Consider the following 19,157-nt stretch of genomic DNA (forward strand, 5'->3'; position numbering starts at 1 on the left):
ACAAATCTATTGACAAACACTTATAGTTACGTTTTCGCTAATGATACTGACGTTGTATTTCTATTGTACAGAGTAGTCCACGCAACTTAAAACGAGTTTTTCCTCTTTTCTCAACAGTGTTAGGAAAAAATGATGAAAAGGACCACGAAGAGTGCAACAAAGTATATATACATTTGACAGTTGCATTATTTGTTCCTGATGGAAAATATCTAAAGTAATAAGATAATATCAAGATATATTTGAACTAATATCCCAAATAATATAATTTGAAGACTTCTTTATACACTTACAATTTTGAACTCCACTGAAAGAAAGTAGCAGAGCACTCATTTTCACATTTGTACAGCAAATGCAAAAATTTCCCAAGAATTTCTCACAAAAACATCGCACCAAAAATTACACCCATATCTCACACTGCACTTGCCACGGTGAAACATTGATAAACGAACATCTGTACGCTTCAACGTCACGCATACCAAGGCATATGCACGAATCAACTCTCAATAAGATATTCAACCACAATGGGCTACGAGGTACCAAAGGAATTTCGTGGCGAAGCATGAGCGCGCTGCCAGCGGCGTTTCCCCTGCGTCAAAAGTGTCAAGAAAAATAGAATCATCCAAAAATAACCCTTCGAAACGATATTTTCAACGAAAGATGAAATACGTGGCTACATCGACCAAGTATAATAGCAGAAGCCAGCCTCTCTGTTCTTTCTTTCTCTCTCGATCCTCGTATTTTATCCGATATTTTTGAAATACCGTTCGCGACGACCGTACGGTGACCGGATGTCGTAATGACGTACCGACAAAAGCGCGCTCCCTTTCTCTCCCGTTCCTTTCTTCTTCGTCCACGTTTCTTTCTCGATCCTCAATTTTCTCGATGCCGCCGCGCATCGAGAGAGTTCGTCGCTCGCGCTTTATTTACGACTGCATTCCGCGCGCGGATTCCGTTACGGGATCCCCTGATTAGCGATGGGATCAAGTGTATCGCAAGTACCTTCGAATTTTAGTAGGATATTTGAAACATTTCGCCAGTGCTTCGAAAAGAAATACGTAAATAAACAAGTTGTACTTGTAAATAGATTGAAACGTTTGATTAAGTAAAATTCCCAATTGTATTTCTAATAATTCAAGTAGAATTTTAATTAGAATTGCTATATCATTCAAATATTACATATAGCGATATAACTTTCAAATTTCCATCGGCTCCCAAAAATTAAAGTTGAAAGCGAAATTCATTGTTCCTAAGGAAGTTGATTTTCAAAGGTTAACTTCGTATCAAACTTACGATATTACAATGACTGCGGCAAATTCGAAATCACCCTATCATTCCTCAGAAAACCATAAAACAGGGAGCAAAGTGTTAAACAGAGGATTACGCACCTGTTCCCCTTTTCCAATGCGAAAGCGCCGTAATATTCAAAGAGATCCGCGAATCGAAAAGAATTACGAGCGGCGGGCGCGGTAAAAAATAACCAAAGGCTTTTGTCACAATTTTCACGGCGTCGTCGGATCCCCGACGCCAATTCCTCGCCATTTGCTCCGAATTTAACTCCTCGTCTCTTCAACCTACTCTTTCGCTCATTGCCTGACGTGATTCCTTCTAAAGAAATCGATGGAACGCGGCTCGGGCAACGGGAACCAGTAACCGGTCGCGGAACATCGTTCGATTGTTTGCGCAAAGATAAGATTAAGGGTACGAACTTTTCCCACCGTCGAAAATCGCTAAACCGTTCCACGTTCTCGCGGCGCGTTTTATCGCTAACGATACGCGGTTTATTGACAGGCGAGCGCGAAGGCGAGGATCGCAGCTTATCCGCGCGTTATTTGCTCGCGCTGTCCCGTTGGTAGCGTAACGTGTCAATATCTTTACGAATACAACGACGTTCGATTCGAAACGATAGCCCCGTGCAAACTGTTCCTTCGCTTTGCGTTACATCACCATTCCTCCACTTCCGGTAGGTGGGGCAGCGTACGATCGAATTGAAAGGATAAACAGTGTAGCTTCTTGTTTCTCTTCGGTAACACATCGTACAATATTCTTCGAAGCAAACAAAGTAGAGGCGCTAATAGAGTCACGAGTTTGACGATAGTTTTTCTCGGTTTTTGGGAATCGTCGATTACGTGTGTCAGAGATGCGTTCGCGGATTTCTTCATGGCCACGCTATCTGCTTTTAGATAATACTCGTTCTTTACGTTTCGATCGTGAAAAGGGACGTGCGATTTCAATAGGACTCCTCTTTGGAAATAGTGATGTAATGTTTAGATTCTTCTTTTTTTTTTTTTTCGATTCCGATCGGTCGATATCGATTGTGGAGGGAAATACCGAGGCGCGATGAGTTGTATGTGCGTGTAATTGGATCTTGGAATTTGAAGGTGGTTGTACAATTATCTCGCAGATGTTTGCTTTCATTTTGCGGACACATAATCCACCGGTAAAGTTCGCGGAGATTAGGAGCTCGGGTAAATATTGGGAACTTGTCATGGAATCGAAGGACGTTCGGTCAAATTGTAATGTCGAGTCTTTTTGTGGTGAAAGTTTAATACAGTTTGTGCACACGAGTTTTCTTCAGACAGTTATAGATGTCTGAAAGATTCCAATGCCTCTTTAATAATTGTTATTTTTTAATTAACCGTGCAATGAAATCGTTTCTTAAGAGTTTCTTTAAATTAATTATGTAATACAATTAAAAACAACACAAATGCAATAAAGCGCAACAAAGGACAACAAACATCGAACAAGCTCGGACAAGAGAACAAGAAAGATGAAGTCAATGAAACACTACATATTAAAATAAAGGAAGCATAAATAAATTGCAAAAATCAAAGAAACGTACCAAGAACCGAGTATCGAGAAATTCCATTAAAGTAGAAGAACGCAGTTTAACATTGAACGAGGGAACAAAATCACATTATTCGCAGCCACGCTTCAGACAGACACGAGTCACCGGTTCGGAGAACGCGTAAATCGTGGCCGTAGCTGAGATAATTCTCCCCTAACGGGCGAATCTTGCGGGCTTCGCGAACAGGCGTAATTCGATTCCCTTTACGCAATTTTGTCGAATCGTGGTTTCGCATTCGCGAAGCTCGCGACGCAACGGGTGTTCCGCGCGAGAGGGCGATCGGTCCACTAATCAAGACTCGACGCAGACAAACAAGACGACACTGTTACGATTTCACAGCGTAGACGCTGGACGATTCAGCGAATCTATATTTTCTACGACAATACGCGTTTTATCATTAGCAATATGAATCATGACGATGTCGCATCGCGTCTAGAACTGATTATCTATTAAACGCGCTAGCAAATGATAATAAACATTTGTTGAGTATTTGCGCTACGCATATGTAGTTGGAGAAAGCGAAAGTGATCGCAGACATTCGTCGCTGATTCAACTAATAAAAAAATTGATCGAACGTGTACGAAATCAATGAACAATAAATTTTCTTTGGTATATTAATATTACTCTAAACGTTCCCAAACGCCCACAATCCTTCGCAATTTTTTTTATTCGTTTACACATCGCGTCTTCACCGAAGCAAATTTATATTAGCGAACATTCGCGAATATTTCGCACGACTAATAAATGGAGCTCAGACGTAAGATCGATTTTAGATCGACGAAAATCCACTCGATTCGAGCCAGGCATTCGAAATCTTTCTGGAATCAGAGACCGAGATCGGCTAACTTCGTACGATCTCGAAGCGCTTGTAAATTGATCGCGGCTCGCGTCCCGACTGAAAGCGATCTGCTCGTTAAGTACCGCAGCAGCCTCCTCGGAGAGACGAGGCTGGAAAGCAATCCGGCGTGGATCGAGATCGAGATCGAGAAAATAACGATAAAACGTGACGCGGTCGCAATTAATGGCGGAAAAGGTATCCGAGAGCTACGGCCGCGATCCAGAGCCCTCTTCGCCGCGATCGACGACGTCTCCACTGAACGTTTGCGACACGATGCAACACGCTCAGACATCGATTCGAGCGATCGAACGGACTACGTACCCGATGAGATCCATACGGACGATGCGTTCGCCGATCGGCGAAAGGTGCGCAGCAAGCGTTCTCTTTAACTTCTATGCGTCTTCTTTGGTGTACACATAGAATACGCAAACACGAATGCACTCGTACACGCGTATGGTATGTATCGTCACGTGGATGCGTGTTTCTTGTTTATAAAGTACACGTAAAACACAAGATCTTGAAACTGATGATAAAGACTGCGTTCATTAATACGTATATTGTTGCAATTGTAACTACGATGATAACAGAAAGATAGCGAGTGATTTTTCGCCGTAATCGACGAATCAGGTCCACTTTTCGCGGTGTCACCCCGTATATCGCATGGGAAAATAAATCTTGTGGACACTCACCGGGAGGGAGACTGGACACTGGACGCTGTCACCGGACACGGGTTGCAGCGACTGCAACAGATCGCGTGCGTGAAAGAGAGGACGGCTATCAATGGCTGCATTATACAATACCAGTGAACTGGTGTACACGGAATATGGTGTGCGTGCGCGTGCGTGTGAGAGCGCAGTACGCTGCGCGCGTACGCGACGATGGCGCGAGTATGTAAACGTAGACGCGCGAACCGGGTCCACCGAACCAACCGAACCAACCACCGAACGAAACAAACGAAAGGAACGAAGCAAGTACTGTCAGGTATTCCCGCGAAGAGGATCTGTCTCGTGCGTAGTACTGTCCCATACGCTTGGGAGTACAGCGAGCGCGCCAACGAAAACGTTGAGACGACGAAACGAGACGAGAGGTGCATGCCTGTGCTCCACCCTGTTTCTCGGGTTTACTTTTCGACGAGCATTTTGCCGATTAGATATCGACTCTTTTGCAAACACACTGCGCTGCACTGTGGGATTATTCTAAAAGTAGGATTTCCTATAAGCGTTAAACGTACATACATACGCATCTACATATATAGACATTTTCAGTTGGACACAGTGTTACACACAGAAATGACATATCGCTACAAGATGTTTGTATAGTAGAATTTTTTTTATAAGAATCTTTAGAGAGAGTTTAAAATAATTTCTATAATTGTCGCAGTTCGTATAATAGGAGAATATAATAGGATTCGTTCACATAATAGAAGCTCGCGTTCAGATAAGTAGTTTCAAACGGTAGCAGTTAGACGCTAAGTAAGATTTCGTTCCGGTAAATGAAATTCATACAAACGAAATTGTACTGTGCTCCGATGTATCAAAGAAGCACATTTCTAAACGATCTGCGACTGTCACGTTCGCATCAATACGTATTCTACGTTTATAGAAAATCTCACTCGAACGTCTCTTCGTTCCTTGTCGTCATCTTCAGCGGTCTCCTTTCATTCTCTGTATTATCTCTTTTTAACCGACTTTACAGTGATCTTTGTCGCTCAGGTTGCTCGTGGTACTCGCAAGAGAATTCTTTCTGTATCTATCCCGCTCTCTTTCATTTCCACCTGATTCCACTGGTCGCTCTCCGTCTACGTTTTTACCTTTCCTTCTGTCCCCTTGTCTCGATCCCTGTCCTCTCCCCCCTCCCGGCGTCGTTCCGCAGCTCGACCGGACTGACCTGTTCACGTGTGCACCACAGCCGCAATAACTATATCCAGCCGCGCTTTTTTGTCAGCCCGTTCTTACGTACGCTCGGAAATGAATTGAGTTATTGTAAAATCGTGTCCGGCCGGCTGTAATTGTCCGCGCGTGCCCCGCCATGTTCGTACGCGGCCGCAAGCGACCTCGTCCATTTTTCACAGCGGTTCACCTTTTGCCAGTGTAGACATAGAGCGAGCATATCAAGTGGAAAAATCACCACACAGTTCGCCATCCGAACTTCCGCTTAAAATGGATTTGTAATATGAATAGTTACGAATAGGATCGAGCTAGATCAAACGCGTGATGCCGTTCCGCGTTGTCGCGGAAACGCGACCACGACTCGAGAAATAGTACAAGCATAAGATAAAAAATGGAAATAAAAATGTGTAAAATCTCGATTTGTCAGAATAGGCGGAGCTATCCACTCGAATATTTAATTATCGATTTTGTAAAAGAACGAATGATTTAACGGAGGATTTTTTAGTGGATAGCTTCGATCGAAGGGAATTTTTCCACTCCAAGTTACAAAGAATCCTGATTCATTCGGTTTATCGCGATACGACGGCATTTACACGGATCGAGGGACGCGTTCGCGCCTTTTCAAGGTGAATAGAGAGCTCGGCGCCTCGACGCAGGCCCATCCTGAATGAACAAGCGCAATAAGCAGGTGCTGGTGCTCGACTCACCGGCTTCGAATCTCCTTCCAGCTGATCGGCTTTATGGCCGTGACGACCCCATCCACCGTCGAACAATTACGGCGAACATCAGGAAGCACACCGTTCTGCGGGCAGAAGAAAATCGTTTTATTAGTAATCCGTGATAGACGGTTTAACGTTATGGTCGGACGGAACGATTCGTGAATTTGTAAAGAAGAATCTAGGTGTGTACCTATACAATGTGTTTCTATACGGGTTGTTGAATGTCTTGAACACGAAGAACGGAATATGAAAAGAAAGTTTGTCACACTATGTTACGAAAAGAAATATAATTCTATAATAATAATAGTGTTTAAACACAGAAATAATTTAGTAAATTCCAAAATTTGGTTTCAGTTTGCTTTGTCATTTATTCATTCTCCCCTATTTCTAATCATTTTACGAATATAGTTTGTTTCAGTGAGTCACCGTGTATAATATCAAGTAATAGATACGCAGGTTTATCGCTCGAAACTGATTGTTATAATTGTTGCAAAATTAAGATGTTTTTCGTAGGCTGTAGACTATATATACACCTTCTTGCTATGATATCTTGAAAGCTGATAAGGGTTATCAAAGCGAGTACATATTTTGCGGTGGATCAGACATGTTTGAGTAGAAACGGGATTTTGCTTGGCGTAAATCGTAGTACGCTCATTCATAGTTGTTTTTAATCAAGTATCGTTACGTAAAGAAGTATTAACGCCATATTAGTATAGATAGTTTTATAAATAGATTAAGATCATAACCATCCCTTTCACTTTCATAAATAAGTATTTAGAACAAAATTTGTCGTCTCTCTTACTTCGTACGATACGACGAAAATTGTAAGGAAACATCCATCAAATTTCTATAGCGCATCAACATCACTAACACTTCTTCTGCATCAAACGTATCTCATGCTTAACCGCTCTAAAAAGTTCGAATCCAAAAGAATCCACTCCCTGCAAACTTACTCGGTAAAAAACGAAAGAAACAAACCTCGCCAAACGTTTCACAAATTAAAGGTTCCAAGCCTCGCCATCGTCTCCAATAAAAAGAAAAGAAACCGTTACTAACGTGTCCCCGTAGGACTCCATTATCCAACCTTCCGATAATTGATAACGCAGCGACACAGCGACGAACGCGTAGGATTTGCATGGAGGTCGGTGGAGTCTTGGCCCGCGGTCGCGACCGACAGATACGAAGGATCCTGTGCGAAGACAAAGGACGATGATTCAGAGGTAGTAGGAGAGAAGTACCTGGTAGATGACACGAGATTCCACCGAAGGTGGGCACTACGTCACTGTCTTTTTCTTCTGCTCATCCTGTGCTGGTCTGGAGCGCGCGCGCGACCGACTATCGGACGCCGCGAGGTGGTTTTCGACTCGAAATCTCGGCATTCCTCCCGCCGCGAGGAATCCAACGATGTTAAATGAACCGTCCCGAGGAAATATAATGTCCGCTAAACATTCTTCTCCGTTTCCGTAATTTACGGCCGGCCGAAATCTCCCGAATCGCTCGACGAGACTGATCGCCCCGACGAAAGTGCCCGCTGACGAGAATGGGAACTCGATGCCCCGACAGCAGGTGCTTCTCTCTAACTTGTGTCACACTGCCGGGGGATTCCTTCTTTTCTTCCCTCTTTTGTTAAGAAACGAACTAGGCGGGATGAAACGGATGGTAATGGGTGAATGCTGATTCTTTGTCGAGATGCGGACGAGGTTGTTTTTTGGGGAGAGACTTTTTGAAAAAACAGCCGAAGGAGATGCAGAAAGTATTTGTATACGCTGTTCATTTCTTTTGGTATTTAGATACACTGGTTAGAGAAAGAGAGAGAGAGAGAGAGAGAAGGCTACTTCTGATAGTGTAAATATATCTACTTCGAATCTGATTACCCGCAATCACTGTAAGAAAGAGAAATTTAATTGTATTTAATTGTATGTTAACAAAATATTTGATTCAAGTCTAGAAGGTAGTAGGACAAGAGAGAGATATCGAATACAAAATGCTGATTGATTTCATTAATTTCTATGAGCGATTTTGAAACAGTACTTCGTGAGTAAAATTTAATTGAAACAATCGGCCAAGAGATTCGTTCATCACTGAAACGCTCCATATCTTGCAAGATTCACCGTACATCGAATTTCACGGAAACTTTCCAATGAAATACGAGGCGCATTAACCACGTCCCGACTACGACGTTCCTAACTGAGCGTTCCCATGTTCCCGTGCGACCACTACGACGATCTGGCAGTGGTGATTCGCTCTATTAAAAGAGCGACCGATCAATTCGCAGTCGAGGCGACCGGGGTACCTGTGGCACGTGGGCGTTCCTGGCTAGCAGGGAGCCGTAAAGTCGTTAAGTAGCCACTTCGGACTTGGAAATAAGGAGATGATGGATCATTAGCCTTGGGGATCCTTCTGTAACTTCTGCCTAGTCAGCGAGCACCGCATACCTGCGATTTGTAGAAAAACAAACAGCCCAAGTGGCGGAGCATTGGTCTCGCGTTAAAAGGCCTGTTTTACTATCGAAAATGCTTGTACGTTTTGCACGATACATAGTTTGTAACGTATAATCGTCTATTAAATTTGAGCTTGTTCCGTCAAATAAATTCCAGCGTTCATATCTTTTAAGCTACAACAGTACAACGCTCTATACCTTAGGATACAAATATGAATGATATGCATATGTATGTGGTCGATTTGTACTCGTTATTTAAGATACCTGTCACTTTAATTTAAATCTGACGTTGTTCGTATTAAATACTACTACGAATTACGTATATTTATTAATACACTACATTTCCCTTCCTTATGTTTGAACTCGAACTCGCCAGTATTTTAGCTCACGATTAAGACATCCGATTAAAGCGCGTCGATGCAACACAACCTGCAACAGGAACATCGCATCGGACCGCGGACAATTCTCGTTGCATCTTCGGAATGCAGTCAGTACAACTACGTTAATAGGGCAGTCGATATATCGATGATCATAGAAGCGCGACACCTGGCGGTAGTAAGAGGCGGTCATAAAGGCGCTAAATGGCCACTTTCGACCGGCGAAGAAAGTGATGTTGGAACATTAGCTCCGTTCGAAGTAACAGAGAAAGGGGGATAGAGTTCGGGAGCGAGCTGTATACCGCGGCCGAACAGAAAAATACGTAAACTCGGCTTGTATTACGCGCAAATCGTCGGACATGGGAGTCGGTTGCGCTGGGTCGCCGACAGAAGCTCACGGCAGTAATGGTAGTTGGAGGCACGATTGCGAATGCACCGACGATAATGCACCGCCTTCTCGTTTCTTCTTCTCCGCGTATTGCTCGAGAACCGTACGGCGAATCTTATTTCCTGATAAATGTAACGTTCGCGCCATTACCAGCAGGAAGAATCATATTTTCTGAGCATATTTCACGGAGGCCGTGGCTTTTTTGGTGCACAGCAATCGCGCGTTTATTGGCCGTCCGGCGCGGTGCAACAAGAAGGAAGTTGTAATTCCCGGATAACGCCTAGCGTAATGGCGCATCAAAATCAGACGGCTACCTCTTTCTTTCTCTTCTTTTCATCATCCACACCACGCGAAAGGAACGTTCTTTGCCATTTAGGTCTTCCAGAAACACCGGGTCACCTCGAGTTTTCGCTATTGCATTAATATGCTAATAACGCGTGGGTGTTCTTAAGAAATAAGGAAGCGTGCGACCAGCAACCTACCCAGCCATTTTTGGATCTGGTCAAACGTAATAGACCAGTGTTTCGCTGTTTCTTGTTTCTTCTCGATGGAGTCGCAGGAAATTTCTAGCCTCGTGTCTCGCGAACATTTTTTCTCCTCCCTTGTTTTCTCTTTGCTTTTCGTCAGCAACAAACGTTATCAGTCGAAACGGTCGTTACCGGTGTCCAGATGGCCGGGATAACGCAACCGCGAACGCTTAGACAAAGCGCCATTATTTACGGGCAAACAGATTGGCTCGCTAACCCAGGAATTTAGGTGTGCTCCGATTTCTAGACCTCGCGAAGAACACACGCAGCAATTTATAGCATCATTGTTACTCCTATTGTAGTTCCTGAGCGTGGGCGAAACGCGCCGGTGACATTACACTTCGCGAAATCTTGCTATGAACAGTACCTTGCTGCGAACAGTACCTTCTAGTAGAACCATATGCATCACAGGTTGATGTCCCAGAAACAGCCTTGTTTCCAGTTTGAAACATTCGCCGAAGTCTTGTAACAAAGCTCCTTTAGTTGGCCTATCGTTCGGAATTTCATTGGATAAATTAAGAATGTTCGAGAGAGTCGATACGAAATATATGGATCGTATAGAATCGGATGTATCGTTTGTTTGAAAGAAATAGAAATGTGTGGACGTGAAAGGACATTGTATAGCTGTATATTGGAGAATAAATTTCAATCTAAAAGCAGGATGTTGGAAACACAATAAGTTTCTTGGCGCTCCTAGATAACACGGTAATAAAATTGTTGCGACTCTTGTACACAATGCAGAAGTTTCATAGCGGAATCAGGGACGTGGATTCCCATTACTTGTACTACTTTTCCACGGAACCCTTCCATTTCTTTCACCATAAACCTACCATAAAAGCAAATCGTCCTCGTCAATATCAAGAACTTTTTAGTTCCAAAAAGGTTCCATGAAACAAAAGCTCCGAATCCTCTTCACAAACTCGATCAAACCACCGAGTCTCGAAAACGACCGTCTGAACGAACGTCCACGAGAGTAGCGATCCATGCAATTGGTCCGCAGAACGAGCGGCACGCTGAGTGGCGCGGCGGCGGTAGCGGCGGCAGCAGACGAACAGCTGATTAAAGAATGTATTTGCTCGGGCTGAGAAAAGGAGTAGCGGTTCGAAGATTCAGGAACAATCGGTCGAGAGGAAGCGAATCGGGACCGGAGCGAGGCAGGCGATCGGTCAGGTAGGAGCCCGGTAGGCGAGCTGTTTGCCGGTTGGAAGGCGAGTCCGAGCCGCTGGAAGGATGCTGGAGAGGCCGAGTGGTGGCGGCACGGCCGGTGTGGTCAGGTGGTTCGCAAGGACGCGGCAGGCCGTTCACCCGTTCACCCGTTCCACTCCCCTCCCCCTCCTTCCACTGATCCTGCTTCCCTCTGTCCTCTCTTTTTCTCGTCGGATCTCTCTCCCTCGCGTCCGAATCACGCGGCCCTCTTACCTCTTCCAGGCGACTTCGTTCGTCTCTCACAAGCTCTTGTGACTCTCTTCTGCTGGCTCTCCCTGGCTACCCCTTCCCTCTCCTTCACCTGTTTCTTCCACGCTTTCTCTCTCCTTCCGTTCTTCGTGTAGTGTTTCTCTCTTTGTTCATCCACATCCACAGTGTTTCATTGGGCGGCTGTCTCCCTGTCTTCTAGATCCGAGCACGGCACCAGCACCGACTTAACTAAGTAAGTTACACCGGTATTTGTACTTACTTTGCCTCGAATCGACGCGCTGCACTCGTGCTCGTGTTAACACGATAATTGGCCTGTTACGCCGCGCGGAAAAAGCGCGCTCGCATCTTTTTTCTGTCGATAACGCCTATGTCTCGGTCGTGGGACCGTAGAGTTTGGATAGCCTCTTCTTAGTTGAGATATTTCCGATTTGCAGGCGTGTTTACAGGTTCTACCATGGTAAAGAGGAAGAGAATTGGAGCTTTGGGAATCAAGCGATCGATGGTCATTGAGATTTGAAAGCAAACAAATATCGTTCCACAACATTAAATCAAAGTATTACATAAATAAATCCCATGAATAAATCCCAATAAAATAAAAATCCCGTTGGAACTATCACTAACTTCGTCACACCACAAACCAGACACGATGCAAATGATAGAGGCACCTTCCCATTTCCACATCTAAATCCATCCCTACCCTACAAACAGCGAATGACACAACTAACATTCTACGAAAGTAGATCAAAATCAAAGGGGGACACCGAAGAACCTTCCCCATCAAGGAATCATGAACTGCTCGGTGTGATGAAACATTTCCTCTAGACAGTGATTGCTTTACGTGTCGCTAATAAATACTCTCTGTTTATGTGTCTCCTGACTGAATTCAGATATTTGCTATCAGAACTGGTTTCACATGGCAATTTCAGTCGGATCGTAAACGTCAGAAACGTTAACCGAAATCCACATCAATCGTCGAATAGGTGAACGATAACGACCCGCGAGACTTTTCGCACGATCTACGACTATTCGTTTGCATTAACGCTTCCTCAGCCTTCCCGCTGGCCTCTCAGCAATATATCGCGACCGGACGATCACCGTAATTCGCAGGCAATCCTTGCACGGGTCATATTTCAGGCCTCGGCAAAAGGCCGCGCGCGATGCCTTTTTTTCAGTGTTACGGTCCCTGATGAATATTATCCAAGCTACGGTACTCGTTCGACTAACCGTTTCTACGGTGGGGATTAGTGCCAATGATTCGGATGATTAGTTTATTGTCAATGATTGTGTACGTCGAAACTATCGAACGATCGATCGGTATTATTAGCGTCGGTGTTATTATTATATGTACCGTTAGGTATCGAATGTTGCTTTAGAGAGTTCACGTGTGAAACTGAGAAAGTGCTTTATTTAATAAAAATTATGAAATACAAAGTATGTATTTTATAACGAGAGAATCAAAGTATATTGCATCAATCGATGATAGAAGAGAATGATGTTAAATATGAAACGGTTAATATTTCGAAAGTTCTTAGAAAAGGCCTTTTTAGAAAAGTTGTATCCGCATGATTGATAATTTGAGAATTGAAATACTTGTACCTTTATTATAGCGTCTCATTGATTGGTGGTTTCTTTCGGGTACATTTAGATGTATGGTACTTTTTATTCAGCATTATTCATCGAATCGTGTAGAAAATTTTTCTTCGTGGATTATGAAAGAGTTTGTACGTAAATAGAAAGGAATTCCAGTCAACGATAGAAACAGATATTTCGACATAACACTTGGAAAATCCGTGTAAGATTCATGTTCACCGCCAACAAAAGAACGATCTTCATATGTTTCTCGTGACCACGGCTAAAGTTAATTCTATACTACATCTGTGTTGTATTCACTGCCCTTTTGTTATTAAATGCCACTATTTGTTAATAACATATGATCTATACAAATCCTATAATAAAATCATTATCGAGCAAAAGTAATGAGCGTTCCTTGTAAAAGGTAATGACAGTCCTTGAATTTATCAATACACCATCTTTCCAGAAATATTTCCCACCATTATTAATTTTTTCAGATCTCCAATGCGAACATCCTTTTCATTAATAGGTCTTTATGGTACTGAGCTGTAGAACTTTTACATGCTATCGACCAATGATTCAAAGAAAAGCAAAGTACTCAAAAAACCATCCCTTCGTATGTGTACGTCCACAAATGATTTGCTAATCGCAAATACATAGTACCATTTAAAGAAATAAAATAATTCACCTGAAGCTCTTGAAGAATCATTTTCCACATTAACGAATAGTCCAAGAGATAGTTACGTAGGTAGATTATTGTGGATTATCGATAATGCTTCCATAAAACTTAAATGCACGTAAACGGAGACGCAAACTCATCTTCGTCATCGTCGAGAACCACACTGGCGTTTCATCTTCTCAAATACAAAGCAGCAAATGCAAATATCAAGTAGCTATCGTTGGATCCCATCGTTCGGTGTCACGAAATCCAGCTTTCCAATTAGAAAGCGTTTTTCGTGGCGTTTCACGCGGGTATACACGGGTTTGTTGTGAACGAGCTAAGCCGGATACCGATCAAATTCCACGGTACAGTGAAATTCATCGTCGCTGAATGACGTCACGAGTGAAGTAACAGGAGGCCGGTTGTCCGCGTGAACGACCCCTCGTCTCCAAGCGGTGGCACCCGTCCACGAGAGGTGGGAAGAATCAGAGAAGGGGGACAGCCCTCCCGCGGGGAACTAATAACCGGGTTTCATGAGGCGTGTCCGGGTGCACGCGCGTCCGCGCGAAGAAAGCCGCGCGGGCCGGATTCCATGCGCCGAAAACGACGCTGTCCTCCGCACTACGCTGTTCAACTTCTGCGGGGCGCACGTCGAAGCAGGTAGCCGATAAACAGACGGCTGTTCCAACCGGCTGTTATTAGCTTCTTTTCTCGGGGTAATGCGTGCCCTGTCAGTGGCAGTGAATAAGGAGAGCAGAACGAACGCGATCTCTTTGTCAGCCGGCAACAATAACCACGTTGACTTTTCTCTTCCCTGTCCTTCGTTTCTTCACCGTTCGCCCTTAATAGCCAAGCCAAACCTTCGTAATGTCGCATCCTTGTCCTTCGATCGAGTTATTCCACGATTCTCGGTTCGTGACAAAGATAGACGACGTCGTGGCGCAAAGGGGTGGCCCAGGCGACGCTCCAAGTCGATTGAACAGAAATTGAATGATTGGGAGCGCGCGCCTCGAGGGCGCTTGATTGTTCATTCAAACAACAATCGTAATTGCGTTACAGGTCGGCCTGAGAGGGGAAAGGAGTAAGTGGAAGGGACCGGAACGAATGACTGGCATCGTGGGCGATGGGAACTGGCAGAGTCGAGTCGCGGCTTCCGTGCACGTTGGGGGTTGCTCGGACGAGTGGTCTACGCCAAGCACTCGGCCGCTCCTCGATGCCACTACTCGAGCGGTGCTACGCTAACGTTATTAGTGCCACGAGCGTCCTCGATCGAGCACGCTCTCGCCTTTCGAGCGAGCCGTGCTTATCGCGTGCCGCTATTTCCCGGCCGAATATGTTCGTATCGAGGCTTTGTTCGCGACTCCAAGAATAGGTCCAACGGAGTCGATTGATTTCTCACAGTACGACTCCGCTACAGGCGCTTGCTAGGGAGTCTGTTGTTTTTGCTTGTTGCTTGGATGAGAGGTGATTTTCGCGTTGATAGCAGAGTTTTTGTTGTAGATTTGTATGGTTGCTGCATTGTGTTGAATTATGTACTCGAAACGTTCGTTGTGAAATTTAGAAGAATTTCTTAATCTCTTCATGGGAGGAAGCTAACCACTGAAATATATGTGTATAATAATCCGTTATCTTGTGAGTTGGAATTAAAGACATTAGCATTCTTTCAAGTAACGTTTACTGGAATGACCTTAGGCGATTATCCGGTAACTTCGTGATTCGTGTTTTGAAAATCTTTTTATTCTTTGCAAATCCCTGTAGGCTGTTCAATTTGTCACCATTAAAACTCTTTTGCGAAGATCGAGCTAAATTATAGCTCGACGATGTTGTATCCTGTGAATAGGTATAATTTAAACTATCACAAAAAGAAGATTGGATAAAACAAAGTTTCCAAATAGAGCTATCTATCGTTCGATCTTCCACTTAGTGGACGACTACCGTGACCAGTTAATCGAGTCACAGAATCGACTCTTCCTGCGCGAATTAAACATTTGTCACCATTTCCTCTTAAAATACCGTGTATCAAAAAAGAAATCGACGTTCGCCGATACATAATCAATTCGAGGAACCAGGACCATCTATGAGTTGTGGTCAAATATTTATCGGTAAAGTGGTAAAGTCTCGCGTCGAACAAAGATTCACACGTTGAATCGGCAGTGTCGAAAATCCCGTGACGTCCCCCGCGAATTAGCTATCACGAGGTCGTTTGCTAGAACACTTGTGACGCCGTAAATAGGTATGCTCAATTTGCAAGTTGCGGCTTCGTGTCTCGGCAAAACCGCGAGAGATCGTCGTGCTCATCACGTATACATACACAGAGCCGGGCATAAAAAAGGTCTTCTCCTCTGTTCGTTTCCTTCACATGCAAGAGGGGAATAGAGGTGGCCAGTCACCGAGGAGCAAACTAACGATTTGCTTAGTTAATATTTGCTCAGCTATATGTTTTTTCGAGTCGCTTCCTAAATCGAGGTTGACGCATTGTTACCGTCTTCGTTGTGATTAACATAATAATGCAAACACAATGACACGGCTAACTCGACGAGGCCGGGCTCTATTTGAGCAGGTGAAAATTCTCTCGCTCTAGTGTACTACGACGGGTTGCGTAGGTGAGGACGCGAGCGGGTTACGCGCGCGAGTGTGTCATCGCGAGAACGCGTGACAATTGTTTTCTGATTCAATTAGATAGGATTCGCGAATTTTCGGTTCCTTTCAGGCGTAGTCCAACCCGCGTCCCCGCACTCTTTCTTTCCACTTCGCGACTGCTATTTTTATAGGTTAAAGAACGTTTGCCTAACTCGTCGCGCCGATTCTTTTATGCAGAATATACGTAGGTAAAGAGGACATTGTCAGAGATGGAGTTTGAGATTTTTGTCTCTTGCGTAATGTTACAGGTGCGTAAAGATATATTTTTTCGATCCCAAAGGCAATTCTGGTATACGAAAAATAGATACACGCGTATGCGCTATTTGAATAATAATAATAATTTTTGTTAATACATCAAACACTTTGTAGATCGATTACTGCTTCCTTTTATTTCAAATCGCCGATAACAGCCTCACTTTCATCAGCGGCGTACTATTACCCCAGTAAGTCTTCAACCCCATTCGTGGCGCATAAATACATCAGCCGAGATACCGATGAAAGGGCTCGAACAGGGCGAGGAAGACAATCAGTCGCATCGAAGAGCCGCTTAAAGAACACTTTTTACCTCCCATTGAGCTCGTTCGTTTACGGAAGCGAACGTATACCGGAGATTTCTCATTTCCAGGTAATTAATTTACAATGAACCGGACGAAGGGGGAGCTAGCCCTTGTTCAGAGGGTTCCTTGTAGTCTTCGGATGCTTTCAACGAAACCAAACAACTAACCGGTCTTCGATTATAATTAACTCTCGTCGATAAGGCCAGAGAGATGTTCGATCCTTCCTCATCGATAGAGGGGTACGGCCATTATTACGTTCCAACGCTCTCGAAGTCTGCTCTGCCTGGAGTTTTAACCGTTAGGTGACCATTGTGATGTGAAGTAGCCTTGAAACCGGGATTGAGAGAGACGTCCAGCTATGCACGTCACATAAACTCGCCTGCGTCGTACTTCTTCGAAGTTTATGCCGGTGATCGTCCACCTTCTTTGACTATTTACGCTGTTACGCAAAAGAGGCACGGACAACCGAGGCGAGAAAGATGACACGTCAGAAAATATTTCGAATCATTCTCGTAATCAGAGGAAGAACGAATCGCCTCGTCGGCAAGAGAGCGGCCGCTCGATGAAAGTCACGTCTATTGTAAGAAGTGAACTTCTTTCGAATTGGGTAGTCAGGTCTTGTAAAAATTCCTCCGACTATACGGAATATGTGCAGAAGCGTAAACGCGTTGTTTTCGCATGAAATTACAAAACTCGTTTTAGAAAGGGAATAATAAATTTTATTTCTAGATACATTAGAAATTAATCAGCTCGTAAAATATCAAACCCTGACACTTGAAAGTATCGATTTCTCGGTATCTAGTACTTAAAATTTCTAATAATTTGAGTAATAAAAAATGATTCACTTACATTTATAGTATTAAGTTAAAACATCATAGATATTACAAAACACGATTATGTTTATCCGCCGTAACTAATTACCCCAAATACCAGAAATCTCACACTCCCTAAAATATGAAATTCTAAAGGACAACTCTCACGGAAACTCCAACAAGAAGCCCATAATCGTACTCGTCGTCGGGCATCAAAGAAAAGAGACAAACTCCGTGTTAGAAGTCGATTAAGTCCCTGGACGAATCCGTTAGGGACGATCGTTTGTTCATCGATGGACGATCGGACGAAAGAGGAGACGCAATCACGGCGAGCACAAAAACAGATGTCGAACAGACGCCTATCCTGGGAATAGGATACTTGATCGTAAAAAATAATTGAAAGTAGACTGCGCGGAGAAGAGGCGACGGAGAAAAAGCAACACGGTCCGGATGCAGGCCGGAAAATGACAATCACTATAGCGCGCGAAACCGTTTCCTCTGTCTGACGTCAAACCCGATCGAGAGCTTCGTGTTTCGTTGCAGTCCTCGCGTCAGGGTGGATAGAAGGGGGTTGGTCGTGTTAAGGGGGAAACAGGATGGAAGCCTCCGGCGTGCTCGCCCTTCACCAATTTAGTAGCCGATCTTCTCCTCTCGACCGACACTCTGAAATTCCATCGACCTTCTAACGTGTATAAGTCGAGGGTGACTAGCTTCCCTCTCCCTCCACGGCCACCTCGATCCCTTCTTCCTGCACGAGACCGTGCCGTAACGTCGACTCGTTCGTCACTCCGTAATCGTTCTGTCGACTGGGGCTCGTTGACAGGTGTCCACCAAGGACACCTCGTTTAGCTCGAGAGAATCGATGATCGTCTTCGGCTGACGTAACCCGTGCTATCTCGATGATTCGGTGCTTTTCTCTTTCAGCTCCTTCCTTTCTTCTTTTTCTAGTTTCTTCCTTCTTTTCCTTTGTCCTCTTTTATTTTTTTTTTTTTTTTTCAGTAGGCGATGATCTGGATCGATCGAACTCAACTACACGTTTACTTGGACGTTCGAATATCAAACGCGTGAAAATGAGAACGATCCCTATTGATAATCAATCCCGTGTATCATGACCAAACGAAGCACGGTTCTCGCTTTTTGTTTCTTTCGTTGCTCGGTGATCCGGATCAATCAAGCACACGTTCGAATACCGAACGTGTGGAAGCGATCCCCTGTCGATAATCAAACCTGTGTATCACGCGCGAACGTTGCGCGACCGATTCTCGTTAATCCTTACCTCGATACTATCAACAGGGTGGCCCGTAATCCCTCTTCTATCGGCAACAGAACAGACAACTCTAATTACTCGTTAATTTCTTTCTAGCTAGTGTAGGCTCGATCGTTCTACAGCTTCTCCACGAGCTTTCGTCTTCTTCGTTCTGTGAAACCAGGTCGCGTACTCGCGCGCGTATAACTTTTTACCACGAGACCGCGATC

At 44.2% G+C, this 19,157-nt stretch overlaps 1 protein-coding gene across 4 annotated transcripts in view; it reads right to left on the reverse strand.

Moving 5' to 3' along the window:
* The window catches only part of Sox102F (transcription factor Sox102F), a 205,876-nt gene that overhangs the window by 137,644 nt on the left and 49,075 nt on the right, over positions 1-19,157 (reverse strand). For 2 of the 4 annotated variants that reach the window (XM_076624365.1, XM_076624374.1), the window contains exon 2: positions 6,280-6,374. In XM_076624365.1, the coding sequence (XP_076480480.1) occupies positions 6,280-6,374 (95 nt within the window). Of the gene's footprint in view, positions 1-4,004; positions 4,034-4,372; positions 4,424-6,279; positions 6,375-19,157 lie in introns of those variants that run through there. The other 2 variants (XM_076624362.1, XM_033345228.2) reach the window with 2 other exon arrangements.

This window comes from Bombus vancouverensis, chromosome 2 (genome assembly GCF_051014615.1).
Source record: "Bombus vancouverensis nearcticus chromosome 2, iyBomVanc1_principal, whole genome shotgun sequence".
Taxonomy (NCBI): Eukaryota; Metazoa; Arthropoda; class Insecta; order Hymenoptera; family Apidae; genus Bombus; species Bombus vancouverensis.